General features: G+C 39.5%; 1 protein-coding gene across 2 annotated transcripts in view; it reads left to right on the top strand.

Moving 5' to 3' along the window:
- pkd1a (polycystic kidney disease 1a) overlaps window positions 1-18,484 on the top strand; it is a 143,311-nt gene that overhangs the window by 51,458 nt on the left and 73,369 nt on the right. For both annotated transcript variants that reach the window (XM_061988148.2, XM_061988150.2), the window contains exons 3-9: window positions 1,167-1,238; window positions 1,313-1,381; window positions 8,990-9,061; window positions 10,507-10,670; window positions 11,921-12,171; window positions 12,274-12,534; window positions 12,631-12,799. In XM_061988148.2, coding sequence (XP_061844132.2) covers window positions 1,167-1,238; window positions 1,313-1,381; window positions 8,990-9,061; window positions 10,507-10,670; window positions 11,921-12,171; window positions 12,274-12,534; window positions 12,631-12,799 — 1,058 coding nt within the window. The remainder of the gene's footprint in view (window positions 1-1,166; window positions 1,239-1,312; window positions 1,382-8,989; window positions 9,062-10,506; window positions 10,671-11,920; window positions 12,172-12,273; window positions 12,535-12,630; window positions 12,800-18,484) is intronic.

The raw sequence follows: 18,484 nt of genomic DNA on the forward strand, positions 1-18,484 counted from the left end.
AGCAATTAAGTTTGAGGGGTTGTGAAAATTCTCTGTCTGCCACTGAGGTCATGACAATAAATTATTAAGAAGCACTGTTATAAATGGAATACAATAAATGGACAGCATTGGCTCAACTTTGCTTTAATCTTCTTTTTAATAGCTCATATCAGACTTCCATCCCATCCATTTTCTACCGCTTGTCCCTTTCGGGGCCGCGGGGGGTTGCTGGAGCCTATCTCAGCTGCATTCGGGCGGTATGATAAATGATTTTAATTCTTGGCTTTTACAAGAGCATTCCTGTGGCATCTGCGCACGATTGAGTGGTGCAAATGTGAAAAATGGAACATATTTAGACTCATTTTAAAATGTATTGTGTTGCACATGTTTTTGCAAACAGAAATGTGACTTGGCATCCAAGAAATGAAAATGACCATGAGCAAAGCTGTCATCCATGCATACCATAACGCCATGAATTTAGATTGGTAGCTTGGCCAAGAATAAGTGGCTTGTCTAGTGTTTTGCATGATGTTGAATGCTAATGAACAGTTTTGTTGGAGGTTAGAAACCTCAGGCATACATTGCTGTATTCACTCACACAACAAAATATTATAAACACCATGCAGTATGATGCAGTCCAGTTTTACATTCGACTGCAAACTATAATCACACTAATAAGCATATAAAACTGAGCATTATGATGTTTGTAAATTCAGAATTTTTCATAACATGCCCATTAAAATGAGCAGGTGTGAAATGTGAATGAGTGAGTGTCTAAGATACGTGATGCATAATGTCTTTGGCAATAGTCGACTTTCTCAGCATGGGGAGACTTCTATTGCAGTGTTTGTAATTTCACACACGACACACACACTCAGTTATAGCACACTTTACAACATCTTAATCATGCAAGAGATCTAGTAAGGGAGCGATGCCCCTAGTCTCATACGCCTTAGTAGACTGGTGGTTTCACCACCTTAGTGTACTTAAGGGGTCATCAACAAATTGTCATCTATCTTAAGCACAATGTCCAATAACAATGTGTTTACATCTTGCTACTCTGACCATCTCATGTCTATATATGTGCGTGAGTGCGCACGTGTTTTAGTGCATGTGTGTGCGTGAGTGTATGTGATTGGCTTTCCCACACATACATTTTAAAGTGAATATTTTGGTTTATATCACAGAGATCTTTCCAAGAACCACATCTCCTCCCTGGATACGACTCTGCTAGATCGATTCATCGGCCTCCGAGAGCTGTGAGTTCTTGTTTTTTTGTGGAGGGTTTTTGTCACCTGCACCTTCAATCATACAATATTTGTCCATTTTACAGGTATCTACAAGAAAACAGAATCGTTGTTCTCCCCAGAGGAGTGTTCTGCTGTGGGCCGTTGTCAGTCCTGTGAGTACAGTCAAGTGATTATATAAAGTTTCCACCATGTCAGTTTTAAGAGGAGAAACATCAATAAAGGCAACGGGGGAGGTACAGTGGAACCTCAATTCACAAATTGAATTGAATCTTAAACAGGGTTCATAAATAGAAAGGTTTGTATATTGAAACAAATTTCTCTATAAAAAAACAATGTAAACCTGAATAATGGATTCCAGCTAGGGATGTCCGATAATGGCTTTTTGCCGATATCCGATATTCCGATATTGTCCAACTCTTTAATTACCGATACTGATATCAACCGATACCGATATCAACCGATATATGCAGTCATGGAATTAACACATTATTATGCCTGATTTGGACAACCAGGTATGGTGAAGAAAAGGTACTTTTAAAAAAAATTAATAAAATAAGATAAATAAATTAAAAACATTTTCTTCTTTTATGTTGATTTAATTTAAAAAAAATTTAAAATAAAAAAAATAAAAATAAAAAACTGATACCGATAATAAAAAAAACGATGCCGATAATTTCCGATATTACATTTTAAAGCATTTATCGGCGACATCCCTAATTCCAGCCTTGACAAAAGTCCATATTTTAGTCAAACTTTGTGCAGTATAAAGTGCTCTGCATTGCTGTATATCAAACAAACATAAGGGGATGATGGACCAACTTTCTATTGATTAACAAAGTCAAAAAACAACAGCTGAACTGTCCCTCTACTTATGCAGTGCCCTGCCGACACACACACACACACACACACACACACACACACACACACACACACACACCTGCTCAGTTGCCTTGTGGTTAGAGTGTCCGCCCTGAGATCGGTAGGTCGTGAGTTCAAACCCCAAGACTATAGAAATGGAACCCATTACCTCCCTGCTTGGCACTCAGCATCAATGGTTGCAATTGGGGGTTAAATCACCAAAATGATTCCTGGGTGCAGCCGCTGCTGCTGCTCACTGCTCCCCTCACCTCCCAGGGAGTGAACAAGGGGATGGGTCAAATGCAGAGGACACATTTCACAACACCTAGTGTGTGTGTGACAATCATTGATACTTTAACATACACAAACACTGTCACTAGCCCTGTGGTGCACTCACAGTTTGAAATCACAGATCTTCACGAATCTCCCTAACTTTAACAGCCAGGTCACTACAATAATTAGGAATAAAACATAAAATCCACATTCACAGGTTCCAGGTTCGATTCCCACTTCCACCTAGGCACAGTTGCTATGTTCTTGGCAAGACCATAGGCACCGATCTACATTTCTACCAGTGGGCGCTCGGTGTGTGTGTATTAAAAAAAAAAAAAAGACGTTCAGCGAAGTTAGTATCCCATATGATTTGTGGCTTTATTATTTTGTAAAACGGACCAAACTCGCCAAAATTAACTACAACAAGATTGATTTTTCAAAAATTATTTTAAAGATTGAAAGTTGCCATCAATCCCACTTGGGTGCTCGGCATTGTCCATGGGTGCTCGGGCCCTGAAGCACCCACGGGATCGGCGCCTATGAGCAAGACACTTTACCCACCTGCTCCCAGTGCCACCCACACTGGTTTAAATGTAGCTTAATGATGTAGATAATGGGTTGTACTATGTAAAGCGTCACTAGAGAAAAAGCGCTATATAAAAATAATTCTCTTCACTTCACTTTACTGTGGGGCTTAGTCTTCTTGGTGTTCAGTGGAAAAGGAGTGGGAGAAGTGGGTAGAGGGTAGGCGATGTTGACAACGTTGTGGATACTTCTTGATTGTTTCAAAACGCATATCACTTGTCCATTGCTTCCTTTGGACTCGTATTGCGCTAATAAAAGTACAGTTTGTAGGAAAAATTCTGTAAAACGGCTAAAAATCGCTTATAAAAACACAAAGTAGAAATTAGCACTGCAAGCACATAATGACTGGGCTGCAGGCACACAATCAAGTTTGTTTTTCTGTTTTTTTTTTCAAGATGACGGCGCTGTAATGGCTGCTGGTTGAAGGAGCTCTGTGCTCCTGTGTTGCCTCCTTTGTGTTCTTGATGTTTCCTTTTTTTCATGTGTTTTTTGCCTTTTGGTTCGGACCCCTTCGGTACTGCGCTGCAAGTGGTGGCACTTTTGTGACTTCTGCAGTGCTTTTTGGTGTTAAACTTTTGGATAAGCTTCTGGGGTGCCATGGCCGTGTTTGCACGGCTCTTTCTCCGTAGTCCGTGTAGCGAGACCGAAGAAGATGCGGAGGAAGAGACAGGGCTGCAGAGCTGGCGTTGAGTGTCGGGATGACTGAGCTTCACGGAGCTGAATGAGCATGATTCAGTCTCTCTCGACAGACTCTCGCTCATTAGCGCAGACCGGACAATGGTCGAGAGCTAGTGGGCAGCCTGAGACGTAGTCGACTCTCTCGGTTGCTTTGTTGGGTCTGTTGCTCTCTCCCGACCCCAGCAGACGGTGGCGTGAAACACCACAGAGGCCACCGTGTTGTATGTGGGTTTTAAATTTGTGTTTTTGTTTTGTTGTTTGTCTATGCATGATACAATCATATGAGCGCAATATGTTTTATTTATTGCTAACTTTTTTGGTTTTCCATTGATTTACTTTGTAGCTGTATGTAGAAATGGTGTTGCTGAAGTGGCAGATGGTTGCATTAGCTCTGTGCTCTTTAAATGTATTTTATATCATTTGTGTTCTTTAATTTTTTTCTCTCTCGTTTTCATGAGTTGTTTACCTTTGTTATGTACTTTTTGTATCTGCACTGCAACCACATAATTTCCCCATTATGAGATGAGTAAAGTCTCGCCTATCCTATCCTAAATGGAAAAGTTTGTATAATGAGGGGTTTGTAAATTGAGGTTCCACTGTACTTGGATTAGTCTGGCTGTACAAACAGAACTCCTCAGGATAAACTTAGAACAGAAAGCATTTACCAACACAAAAATTAACCACACTTACAATGTAAGTGCACACACACACACACACACACACACACACACACACACACACACACACACACACACACACACACACACACACACACACACTCGCGCACACACACCAATCAAACCATGATTAAGCAAAATTACAGCTTACGGTTCCAGGCTTTGCTGCACACATGTCACCCCCCTACCCCCAACTTCCATCTGTCAATTCTTTGCTTCTTCCAGCCATTACCTTATTTCTTCCACCCGTTTAAGTTAATGGTTGTGTGTGCATGTGTGTGATGAGGGAGGACTCTAGTGGTTTCCATTAGCCCCTTCCAAAACCACCACAACAACGGCCCCATTATGTAGTTACTGGGTTGATGGTGGAAAGATGGAAAGAAGTGGCACCTACACTGGTGTATAAATGTGCAGGACTCTCTTGAAAAAGAGATTCTTAATCGCAATAAGACTCTCCTGGGCAATGAATAAAGGTTAAAAACAAGATGAGGCAGTGCAGTCTGAACAAGAGGACACCATAAAGAAATATCTGAATACAAGAATTCTGTTAATTTGTATGTTGGAATGAATTATGATATACACTACAGTATATTGCCAAAAGTATTTGGCCACCTGCCTTGACTCACATATAAACTTGAAGTGCCATCCCATTCCTAACCCATAGGGTTCAATATGATGTCAGTCCACCTTTTGCAGCTATTACAACTTCAACTCTTCTGGGAAGGCTGTCCACAAGGTTGCGGAGTGTGTTTATAGGAATTTTCGACCATTCTTCTAAAAGCGCATTGGTGAGGTCACACACTGATGTTGGTCGAGAAGGCCTGGCTCTCAGTCTCCATTCTAATTCATCCCAAAGGTGTTCTATCGGGTTCAGGTCAGGACTCTGTGCAGGCCAGTCAAGTTCATCCACACCAGACTCTTTCATCCATGTCTTTATGGACCTTGCTTTGTGCACTGGTGCACAGTCATGTTGGAAGAGGAAGGGGCACGCTCCAAACTGTTCCCACAAGGTTGGGAGCATTGAATTGTCCAAAATGTTTTGGTATCCTGGAACATTCAAAGTTCCTTTCACTGGAACTAAGGGGCCAAGCCCAACTCCTGAAAAACAACCCCACACCATAATTCCTCCTCCACCAAATTTCACACTCGGCACAATGCAACCTCCAAACCCAGACTCGTCCATCAGATTGCCAGATGGAAAAGCGTGATTCATCACTCCAGAGAACGCGTCTCCACTGCTCTAGAGTCCAGTGGCGATGTGCTTTACACCATTGCATCCGACGCTTTGTATTGGACTTTGTGATGTATGGCTTAGATGCAGCTGCTCGGCCATGGAAACCCATTCCATGAAGCTCTCTGTGTACTGTACGTGGGCTAATTGGAAGGTCACATGAAGTTTGGAGCTCTGTAGCAACTGACTACCACTTCATGGCTGAGTTGCTGTTGTTCCCAAAATCTTCCATTTTCTTATAATAAAGCCGACAGTTGACTTTGGAATATTTAGGAGCGAGGACATTTCACGACTGGATTTGTTGCACAGGTGGCATCCTATGACCGTTCCACGCTGGAAATCACTGAGCTCCTGAGAGCGGCCCATTCTTTCAGTGCTTGATTTTTTACACCTGTGGCTGGGCCAAGTGATTAGGACTCCTGATTCTGATCATTTGGATGGTTGGCCAAATACTTTTGGCAATATAGTGTATGTGTGTATCAAGGGCCGCCCAGTGTCTTAGTGGTTTGCATGTCAGCCTCATAGTCTGGAGATCCACGTTCAAATCCCCATTGGAACAGCTCTGTGTAGAGTTTACATGTTCTTCCCATGCATGTGTGGGGGGTTTTCTGATCCTCTGGCTTCTCCCACATCCTCAAAACATCCCTGTTAGACTAACTGAAGACTCAAATTGTCCATAGATGTGTATGTGAATGCTTGTTTGTCTATATGCAGTGTTTAACAAATATTATACATTCAATTGTGGCGGCCCGCCATAATTAAAATGTAACTGTCCACAAACATACACTAAGTTTTGCATCAAGGCCTGTTATGGAAATTAGACAATGATATTCATTAACCCACATGTAAGCAAATGCCACATACATTCCCGTCCTGTGGAAAATGTGCCCTGTGATTAGCTGGCGACCAGTCCAGGGTGTACTAGCCTCTCCCTAAAGTCAGCTGGGATATGATTCACTTCGTTCACCTGTGACCCTAATGAGGACAAGCGGTATAAAATAGGAATGGATGGTTAGTTTCATTCTAGTTCATATTAGAATATCCACAGAAAAAAAAAATTTAGAACAGGAGTGCCCGAACCTTTTGTCTCCAAGGGCCAAAGTTAAAATGCGCCACGGGCAAAACACAGCGATTTTAAACGTACTGCCGCACCATATATAACATAATGGAGATTGTCACATTCGATAGATGGCAAGTAGTTATCATTGGGGACATGCCATCAATGATTGTGTGAGCTTTGAAGAAGTCAGTATGAATTTTTACAGATGTTCCGATCAGTCAGCCACTAATCAATATCAGCTGATTTTCTTGAAAAAGTATGTGATCGCCATTGCAGTATAATTCCTCGCCTTCCGCCTGAAGCAGCTGAGAATATGGATGGATAATATTATATTTATTTTTAGCCCTTCAGCTGACAGTATAGCAGCTAATTATGTACAATATCTCCATACACAGTGTGAGGCCGCTCCCCTAAGTTAATTAGAGTCAACTCCATTACAGCACATTTCTTAGAAAGGGAACTTTTTTTGGAATTTTGCCTATTGTTTTTTTTTTTATTGTTTTTGCCTATCGTTCACAATTATTATGAGAGACATGACGATAGATGTTATTCATTTTTTTTGTTTGCATTCTGAATATGAAATTACCGGTAATGCAATCAAAAGTCCTTTTACAATGGAGCCAATGTGAGCCGCTCTACTACGCCCAAACACCTCCATTGAGGTTTGATGTACATGATGTCAGTATATATTTAATGTAGTAATGGGCACATTTATAATAACAATTAATATTTACATATTTTGATCATTTTAAGCATATGAGAGCCAAAAGACACAATAAAATCAATCAATCAATCAATCAATGTTTATTTATATAGCCCTAAATCACGACATCCGCAGTACAGAGCCCACATAAGGGCAAGGAAAAACTCACAACCCCAATGGGACGTCGATGTGAATGACTATGAGAAACCTTGGAGAGGGCCGCATATGTGGGTCACCCCACATATGCAATGCAAACTCCTTCAAGATAGCAAAAAATAATGAACCAATCAGGATCGTTGGATGGGATTTCATAGATGTGACGTAGCGCCGAAGCGACTGTTTGATTCAAACAACAATGCAGCCGAGTCGTGTGCTGACATTGATTCTGCTATTGCAACTGTTTTGCAACATCGATCGTCTACTGACATGCTGCGTTGTTTCAGTAAAAGTTTTCTAACTTTTCGCTCTGTCGTTATCCAATATGTCGACTGTTCTGTTTTGGATTTCCCAGCGTCACTCTCATCGGCGTCACGGGTTGATTTCGATGTGAGTGGTTGAAGTAGCACGTCATTCAAGATAACGGACAAGTGGTTTAACCAATCACATACAATGATTTTTTTTACAAAGCCCCGCCTTCTGAAATACATCTCCTATTGAGAAGTCCCAGATCCTTGTGTGGAGCTCAGCAAACTACAAGGATCTGGCGAGAGTCAGGTTAACTGTACCTCCCCAGTAAAGGGAAAAAAGATTAGCTTTTTACTAGAATGCTTTTGACATGTGGACATACGGTTCCCAACCAAGAAATATAGTGTAAAAATGGTGCATTGCACGTTTTGCATGCAAATACCTGTAAAACTGAAACATAGAAGTCGATGCAGTTTTTGTACTGTTCTCAGTAGCCAGTATTTTGAAAGTTTGTGTACTTTGGTTGACTATATGTACTTTGTGAAGTGAAAACACGTTTTATTCTTTGACAGAATCATTTATTTTGAGTCAGATTTTTAGTGTTTTTGAAATAAGGAATTAGTACATATTTAACAAAAAATTGTTTTTGAGAAGAAAAGTATTCATTTTGCCAATTGCGTTTGTAGGTGTGAGTCTGTGTTAAGATTTTAGAAAAAGTATCTGCAGTATGGGTAAGCACTTGTTAGCGATTGAAAAAAACTCTTATATATGGGTTCGGTATTGGTATTGGTATCGCCCGATCTCACCCATGGATGATCAGTATCGGCAGCATAAATCCCTGATCGGAACATCCCTATGAATGTGTATTACATTTGGGAAGCTACCCATGGGCGGCCCAAACAAAACAACTCGGCGGGCCAAATTTGGCCCCATTTTGGGCACCCCTGATTTAGAGTAGCCGTCCCATTCTTGAACAGATGGAACAGAACGCATTGCCAACACCTTTTTATTTTGCCCACCATTTCTTATGTTTAACTTGTCAAATGACTGCTTTGAAAAGGTCTTTAGAGCAATTAAGTTAAGTGCGGACTAAGACTTACACAATATTTTGTCCAGCCATCTATCCATTTTCTATCGTTTGACCCTTTCAGGGGGGTGCTGGAGCCTATCTCAGCTGCATGTTATTTAACCACTTATTATATACATCATTAAAATGATACGATGAGTCACAAACTGGGGAATATGCTATACTCTTGTTGTCAACAATGTTGTTCTGCTTTTTCCCAACAGTGATTTGAGCAACAACTTCATTACCAAGATAGAAGAACGAATATGTGACGACCTGTGCAATTTAACGCAAATGTAAGTTATTCCAATTCTATTTTTTACCTCCTATATTTTAGTTTCAGACAATCTTGTCACTGTCATAAGTGGATGAGCATCTAACAAAAACAGAAAACATGATGAAACAATCCTACAGAGCCTAATACTGTAAATGTATTTAGTATTTTGTATTCAGTGGATCGCGGTTCAGCATTTGCAACTCTAGATATTCACGGATTTCTTATATCTGCTTTAAATATTTTCCGGACTATAAGCCGCACCCGCTAAATTTTAGAAAAAAAAAAGTTTTACATATATTAGCCGCACCGCACTATAAGACGCAGATATATATGTTCAAAATTAGTTATCTACTTTGAAAGTTTTTGTAAATATTTATTTATATTTGTTTCCAAAAATATATTTATATGTGACATGTATGATAGTATGTTTTCCAAACAGTGTTGCCAACTTGGCGACTTTCTTCTGCTCATCTTTCCAACTCCTTAGCGCCTTTTTTTCTCAAAAGCGACTGGCGGCAAATCTAGCAACGTTTTCAAATGTTTCGGAGACATGAAAGCATGTATCATTCTGCAGTAAATGTCCTCAACGAGCAGCTGGTGCCACTGTGAGCCCCTCTTCACCAGCAGACAGGTTGATCGTAACCTTGCCCAGCAGTCCTAGCTGCAGTCAGAACAGAGATGAGACTCCCCGCAGTGTCCAGACCACAAATGAAATGCGCACGTTTGGAGCTGCTGCTGATTCCACCTTTGTTTACAGAATGAGATGTAAAACAAACATAGAGTAAATGTTTCTTCACTGTCATGTCACGCTAAAATAAATCACTACTACGTCCCAATCCCATTGTTAGTGTTAATGAGCCAGTCAATAGATTCGGTTAGTTTGTGAATGTAACAACCTTCCTGTATTTTGATCAAAGGTGTCACTCAAAGCAGAACAAAATGTATTTAAATTTTAAAGGGTACCTGAGATAAATTTAGTCTTTTCTGATTTATAAATGTTGTTACAATGTCGGATAATCGTGTTAAACAATGCCAAAGCACCAAATCATAGGATTCAAGCACTTTAGCATGACCTTGCACGCAGTTTTGTATGCCTATGTTCGCGGGGTTAGACGTGCTTATTTGGACATCTGCTTGTCAAGCTCTCAGTCCTCTGCTTCAGGCTATGAGGAAACACAAATAAGGTAGAATAAAGTATTATTTTCATCTAAACGTGGCATGCACACAATAAAAGCGACGACATTCCTCTCGCCAGGAGCGTCCATTGCAATTAATCATGCAAATGCTGCGTCATCGAGTAACTTCTGGCTACTTTTAGGACAGCCAATAACTACTTCCCTTACTAAGGGAGTTGGCAACACTGCTTCCAACGCAACCTGTAGGGGGTGCCACAAGATTAAGTTACGGTCATGTGACAAAATGGCACCGAGCATAACTTTTGTATCATTGTCCCTTTCCTTGCAGTGACCTAAGCAGTAACCCTTTTGAGTGCGACTGTAAGCTTTTCCGCTTGGTCAGCTGGCTCCAAGAGAAAGGAGTGCGAGTTCGCCGGGCTGATGCTATGCTGTGTAACCACCCTCCTGAGCTACGCCACCAACCCCTGCTCAACGTCAGCTTGCTCACCTGCGGTACTAAACAGGAACACATACACACATTACAAGAAACATGAGTGGCAACTTAGCAAATATATCAAATATAAAGGGGGTTTGATTCGAGTCTGATTCTTGGGATGACCATTCAAGTCTCAATTCTTGATTCTAACCAATTCTCGCAATATGCATAATTCTAATGAAACCTTTTCAAAACAGGTTACAGGCTACAAAAGCTCCTCTTGACTGCTGACAAATTACATATACACGCAGCCAAAATAACAGCTTTATAAAAATGTATTCTTAATTTCAGAAATCGGAATAAATAAGAATTGCAATTCGGGTGTGTGATTGATTTTTTTTAAAGTACCCCTAAAACAGGGGTCGGGAACCTTTTTGGTTGAGAGAGCCATGAAAGCCAAATATTTTAAAATGTATTTCCGTTAGAGCCATATAATATTTTTTAACACTGAATACAACTAAATGCGTGCATTTTTAAGTAAGACCAACATTTTTAGAGTATAATAAGTCTCTTATTATTTTTAATAACATTGTTATTCTGGAGCTAACCAATAATAATTAAAATGCTTCTTACCACTAATGCGACTTCTTGAACAGGTGCAGTAGAAAATGGATGGATGGATTAAAATGCATGAGAATGTTTTATATTTTGAACTTTATTTTTTAACACTGCGATTACCAGCAGAATTATTCATTACGGCGATGAGGTGGCGACTTGTCCAGGGTGTACCCCGCCTTCCGCCCGATTGTAGCTGAGATAGGCTCCAGCGCCCCCCGCGACCCCAAAAGGGAATAAGCGGTAGAAAATGGATGGATGGATGGATGGTACTTATCTTGTTAAGTAATGTCAGCCAGATGCAGTCATCAAAAAAGCCACATCTGGCTCGAGAGCCATAGGTTCCCTACCCCTACCCTAAAACATAGCCACAAGGCATTTAGGCATTTTGTGCTCCTTGCATGTTTACACTGAGCACATTACAGTGATTCCACAAAAAATAAACAAATAACATTATGAATAATTTCAGTAATAGGACTGCGCTGAAATTTGAATCACCCCAGTCATAGTTGAACTATGATCAGCTATACATAAAAATAAACGAGTCAGGCCTTCCCATGGCTTACAGAAGATCTGAATGATGCAAATTCATGTGGACTTGCGACTTTTTACTGACTTGTGTTTCTGTGTTAGAGTAACATGACCAAGTGAAAACCCAGAGACACGACTGAAGAGCGTAACAAGTCTGAAATCGCTAGTGCTCCTTTTCCAGGTCTGAATTATGCCGCCTGTCTTGAGGACAGCAGCAGTGGAGGAGGAGGCCGGAGTGAGCTTGTTATTTTCTCATCCTCCACCCCGGGCAACTTCACGCGTGAACAGTGTAACAGCGTGTGTTTCGCTGCCTCTCACCGTTATGGCGGTCTGGGGGCGAGGCACGAGTGCCTCTGCAGTACAAACTCTGAGCCCAACTTCATCAGTGAATCTCAGTGTTCTGCCGCATGTACCAACCCAAGTGTCATGAAGGTATGTACGCACACAATCAAATCCACAGGTGTCATAACAGTTTGTTTGATTCACAAATACTCTCTCTGTTTCTGTCCTGTTTCTTCCCAATGCTGGTCACAGGAATGTGGGTGGACTCTGGCTCATGATGTGTTTGCAGTTGACTTCAACGTCTTACTTAAGCCCCTCCCATTGCAAAGTGTTCACGACAGCATCAGTTTCTCAGTGTCGTCCTCCGTCACCCCTATCATGCTCTCCTGGGAATTTGGCGACCTTTCACCTCGCGTCAACACCTCAACAACGGATCTTTCGAAGGCTACACACAAATATGGACTTCCAGGACAGTATGCGCTCAGTTTGATAGCCTGGGCTGGACACAAGGAGGTGAGCGTGAGAGATAGATGATTTTAATTTGATGTATTGATTGTACAATAAAGGTGCATATTCCATGTATTTAATGCTACATCTCCATGTGCCCAGGTGTCTGCACGTGGAGAAGTGACTGTGGCATTTCCTCCCAAACTGGAACTGCACTGCCCATCTCTTACCGTGGCCAATAGCAGTCTGGAAGTCACACTCGTCAGCTGGGGGTCTCTTGGTCTGGATGTAGACTGGACAATCGCAAAAGATGATGTACAGATCACCAAAGGTAAACTAAAAGCTCTGAACCAGACTTCTCTTCAAACCAATCCTTCCTTCTTTTTTTTTTTTAAGTATTTTGTCTCAAAATCAACTCAGAGAGAGAAAGAAGTAAAACAACTAGAGTTATAATGCTGTTAAATAAGGATGTAAAATTTTAGTTTTTTATGGCACTAATTAGACTCCAGCTGCTTAACAGTTCAGTTCAGTTCATTGAGTTGAATTTTAGTTGATTTAAGTTGAATTGGCTCCACCACACAGGGTGTTGAATTAGAATTGAAATTGAAATTACTAGAAGTGGAATTACATTCATTACAATTCAGAGAAATTCCTTTTATCCAAGTAACAGGAATAATTTAACAAAGATTTTAGCCTAAGTACTAAAATACTTTACAAACACTAAAATTAAACAGAGTCCTTCCATCTTGGATACTTGGATAAAGCAAATAATTATTGGAAATTAACAGATTTAGACACATTTGTGAACAATATTTGAGAGGAATAGGTCTTGTGTGTATGTAGTAAAAGTTTTAGATCTTTGAGTTCAACTCATGAAAAATGGGAGCAAAAACAAAAGTGTTGCGTTTATGTTTTTGTTCAGTGTAATATAACAACAACAAAAAATGTTTCGAAATAATTGATGAGTTTTGATTGATTTTCTGCCTCAATTGTAACTTTATTTTAGTAATAATAATGATAATAATAATAATAACATTGTGGTGGTACAGGGGTTAGTGCATGTGCCTCACAATACGAAGGTCCTGAGTAGTCCTGAGTTCAATCCCAGGCTCGGGATCTTTCTGTGTGTAGTTTGCATGTTCTCCCCGTGACTGCGTGGGTTCCCTCCGGGTACTCCGGCTTCCTCCCACCTCCAAAGACATGCACCTGGGGATAGGTTGATTAGCAACACTAAACTGACCCTAGTGTGTGAATGTGAGTGTGAATGTTGTCTGTCTATCTGTGTTGGCCCTGCGATAAGGTGGCGACTTGTCCAGGGTGTACCCCACCTTCCGCTTGAATGCAGCTGAGATAGGCTCCAGCACCCCCCGCGAACCCAAAAGGGACAAGCGGTAGAAAATGGATGGATGGTTGGAACATTGTGCCTGTCCTTATAATATTTTCTTCATGTTAGCTAGCTGGTGTTAGCCATCTCAGCATGCTATAGCTTCTTCAGTAAAAAGTTAGTATTTGTGTCACTAATGCTAAAAGTACAGTTAGTTAATGTCAAACCCGCGTTAACTTTACCTTAAATTTAGTATATACCGATGGGTGTTGCTCTGGTAGATGTTTGTGTTCAAAGTGGTGCCTTCTCTTTTCTTGCTTCATGCCCACAAGCATGCTTAGCATGTCGGGCGATCTTCTTCTTCCACCGTGGTCATCTATATTTTAAGGGCAGCTGAAGTATTTTCCAACAGCCTATTTTGTCATATTAAACTGGGGGGACATCCAATATTCATTCAGCATAGTATGCTGTGAGAGCGGTCCTGATACAGCCGCTACAGCCATTCACGACCGGAAGCACTATCATTTTCGCTAATACCATATGAACTGTATGAAAGAACATTTTAGTGGTTTTGAAACCGTCACTACTACCGCGGTACATAGGGGTGTAACGATTTGTTTAACAACAATTCATTTAAATTCAATATTTTTGGTTGCCGATACGATTAAGTGACAATATTGTTTTTTTGGAACGATACGATACGATACAAGATGATACAGAGAGATTAAAAATTGATTCAGTAACTTTTTTGCAAAACAAATCAAGCAGCGTGATTTTGAAATAAATAGTGGATACTGGGCCCTTCAGGTGAAGTTTCCCATTTTCAGTTATTTATTGTAAGGGAATTATGTAAAGATTAATTATGGATACGAAGAAGCAAGTAAACAACAATTATTGGCCAAAGCATTCACATCTTATTTGAATAAAGTGCAACCAATACTTTAGCTCAGTGGTTCTCAAACTTTTTTTGTCATCCCCCACTTTGGACAAGGGGGAGTTTTCAAGCCCCACCTGCCCCCATCACCCCAACAGAGCGCTAATGCCAAGCTTTAACATTTTCAAATTTATTGAACATCAAGTTGTATACATTCGAACTCAATAACATAAAATAACATTAAGTTCAATAATAAATAAAATAACTGTGCAGCTGTGGTATAACTTGCATCAAGTTCAATAATAAATAAAATAACTTCCATCAAGTTCAATAATAAATAAAACAAAAGTGTTATAACTTGCATCAAGTTCAATAATAAATCAAAAAAAGTGTTATAACTTGCATCACGTTCAAAAATAAATTAAAAAAAACTGTTATAACTTGCATCAAGTTCAATAATAAATCAAAAAAAGTGTTATAACTTGCATCACGTTCAATAATAAATCAAATAAAAGTGTTATAACTTGCATCAAGTTCAATAATAAATCAAAAAAGTGTTATAACTTGCATCAAGTTCAATAATAAATCAAAAAAGTGTTATAACTTGCATCAAGTTCAATAATAAATCAAAAAGTGTTATAACTTGCATCACGTTCAATAATAAATCAAAAAAAGTGTTATAACTTGCATCAAGTTCAATAATAAATCAAATAACTTGCATCAAGTTCAATAATAAATCAAAAAAAGTGTTATAACTTGCATCAAGTTCAATAATAAATCAAATAAAAGTGTTATAACTTGCATCAAGTTCAATAATAAATCAAATAACTTGCATCAAGTTCAATAATAAATCAAAAAAAGTGTTATAACTTGCATCAAGTTCAATAATAAATAAAACAAAAGTGTTATAACTTGCATCAAGTTCAATAATAAATCAAAAAAAGTGTTATAATTTGCATCAAGTTCAATAATAAATAAAACAAAAGTGTTATAACTTGCATCAAGTTCAATAATAAATAAAACAAAAGTGTTATAACTTGCATCAAGTTCAATAATAAATCAAAAAAAGTGTTATAACTTGCATCAAGTTCAATAATAAATCAAATAACTTGCATCAAGTTCAATAATAAATACATAAAAGTGCCACTTTGCAATCTTTGCAAAAAAAAAAAAGGAGCTATGCATTTGGCAAGACAGGGCAAGTGACAGCACTTTCCCCCAGGAGAGCCACCTTGCTTCACTGTGAAACAGCACGGCTGTATGATCAGCTCCCATTTCCTCACACAGTGCAGAGAACAGTCGCGCTTTCAGTGGTCGTGTTTTGATCAAATTTACCGCGCTCACAACATCTGTTAAAACCTCATTGAGTTCGGGGCTGAGCTGCCTTGACGCGAGTGCTTCCCGGTGAATGACACAGTGTGTGCCCGTCACATTTTTGTTTCTCTGCAGGCGCTGGCTCTGGGTCGACGACCTTTGAGGTGCGAGTCACAAATGTATATATTTGTGTAATTGTGATCCACACATTAGCCTGCTACCCATCCGCGCGAAAGTTTGTTCCGCTTAGCCCCGCCCCCATTAGTTACTGTTGCTATGTCTGTCAAACTTTCGCTCGTACCGAGAAATATAAAGCCTACAGTAAAAATAAGTACCGGTAATTTCCATTTATTTATATAGCGGATTTCACAGACAGAATCACAAAGTGATTTACAGTGTGTATAGAAAATGAAAGCATAGTAAAAAAAATAATCTAAGAATATAATAATTTAAAAAAAAATTTTTAAGTGAAATTTCCTCCCGTTCCTCGTGCCCCACCTGTCATGTCTCTATTCCCCACCAGTGGGGCGCGCCCCACACTTTGAGAAACGCTGCTTTAGCTTTAATTAACAAGAGGAAACACTTTCTCCTTACATTTCAAGCAATTTTTAATAAAAGTACAGTAACCAACATTTTAACAGTAGATTTACCTGCTAAATAAAGTTACCCGACCCTGCCATATAGAATCTGTTCTCCGTTCAACGCCCCAGGTGTGCGGAAGCAGAAGATCATTCCTGTTAATGGTGTTGTGCTTAGTTTTCATAGCCTCCTTGATCCATCTCCTGTTTCTCATGAAATGACTTCTCTTAGCTGTCACTTCCATTGTGTCTGCCGCGCCTTCTGTGGTTTAAAGTTGCGTTGCGGCTTTATCATTGTGTTGTGTCGTTTGTATTAATTGTGACTTTTGCAATCGTGCTGTAGCCGAAAGTTATGATATTGAAATGCCCGGCAGTGGAGACGGAGAGACAGTCGGAGATACACTCTCAGACGCTTTCTTAACAAGTGGTAACAGACTCAGTGAGTCAAAACACACACATATTTATTTTTTATTTATTTATGATATTTGCCACAACTTCACGTTTAAACACTGAACACACAGACACGCCGACTCACGCGGGACCCCTGTCGCACTCGCACACGTCACACAAAACACCACCTCCTAAAGGCACACAGACACACATGTCACAGATATTACACTATTATCCACCATTTTTGTTTTGATGACACCACAGAGATGAAAATAGACTTAACGTTTTAAATATTTCTTATTAAAAGTTCTAAATGCCATATAAAGTCTGTTGTTTTTAAATCCAATGTTTTCCTTTTTCTGGTCAAATGAATCAAATTCCTTTTTAAACAACCTTGGATCAATACATATCTGTTGGAAGGCCAACTTGCCAAGCACAGATCGATACACTTAAAATTTAGGAAAAACTGGCCCATGCCTAGTACTAAATGAGTTGGGAAGTTTTACTTTTGAACCGTTGGAAACGATTTGGAATGTGGGAGTTGTTGATTCTGGTCTTGAATACCCCAAAATGATCAATTTAATTGAAATTCTACGTCCTTCAATTTGAATTGAATCCTCTTTGCAACCTCATTTCAAATTAATGGAATACAATTACAATTTGGGAGACATTCCGAATTCAATTTGGACGACATTCCGAATTCAATTTGGACAATTGCACAGGTCTGCTAGACCAGTGATATTCAAACTTTTTTCACCAATTAGTACCTCAGAAAAAACTTGGCTGTCGAAGTACCACCATAAGAACCAACATTAGAATACAACAGCGTAGTAGGGCTAAGTATTCATTCAAAACAAGGCAGAGGTTGTATTTTAACATGTATATTTAATATTATTGGACATTGGACATTACACAGTTTGAACAGTATCACTGTGAAAAAACACTATACTTGAATCTAGTGACTCTTTGGGGTACCACTAGATTACCCCCATGTACCACCGTTTGAGAATCACTGTGCCAATACAGAATGAACACCTCAGAATGTTAATTCTTTTGGTTATTGTTGGATCAAGGTATGTAAATGTGAGTAACAGCTGGAGTCATGTTACTGTACAGTAACTATGGAGACTCGCAAATCCATTTTCTTAACATTCAAAGTAAAGAATAATTTGCTTGGGGCTGCACACAGAGTGATAATCCTTGCGATAGAGGTATAAGCAAGGAGCATGGTTTGGATTTACTTGCCTGACTTTACATTTTAGACGCAATACTTTTTCAATATGTCTAGATTTTTTCTCTCAGCTGGTCTGTGGTTAGTGTTGAATAAAAATAACACACATTATTATATTTATTTGTAGAAACCATGCATTTGCTGTAAATTAACAACTTCCTTGTTCAAACACCTCTTCTCTTTTGTTCAGCTTCCATGGCAACTGCTGTCTTTTATTTTCCTAATCTATCTTGGGTACAAATTCAGTCTGAGATGAAAGGACGTTTTTTTTTCTCCGTTCTAGTATTCCCTGTATTGATGTGGTA

Source organism: Nerophis lumbriciformis, linkage group LG27 (assembly GCF_033978685.3).
Source record: "Nerophis lumbriciformis linkage group LG27, RoL_Nlum_v2.1, whole genome shotgun sequence".
NCBI classification, from domain to species: domain Eukaryota; kingdom Metazoa; phylum Chordata; class Actinopteri; order Syngnathiformes; family Syngnathidae; genus Nerophis; species Nerophis lumbriciformis.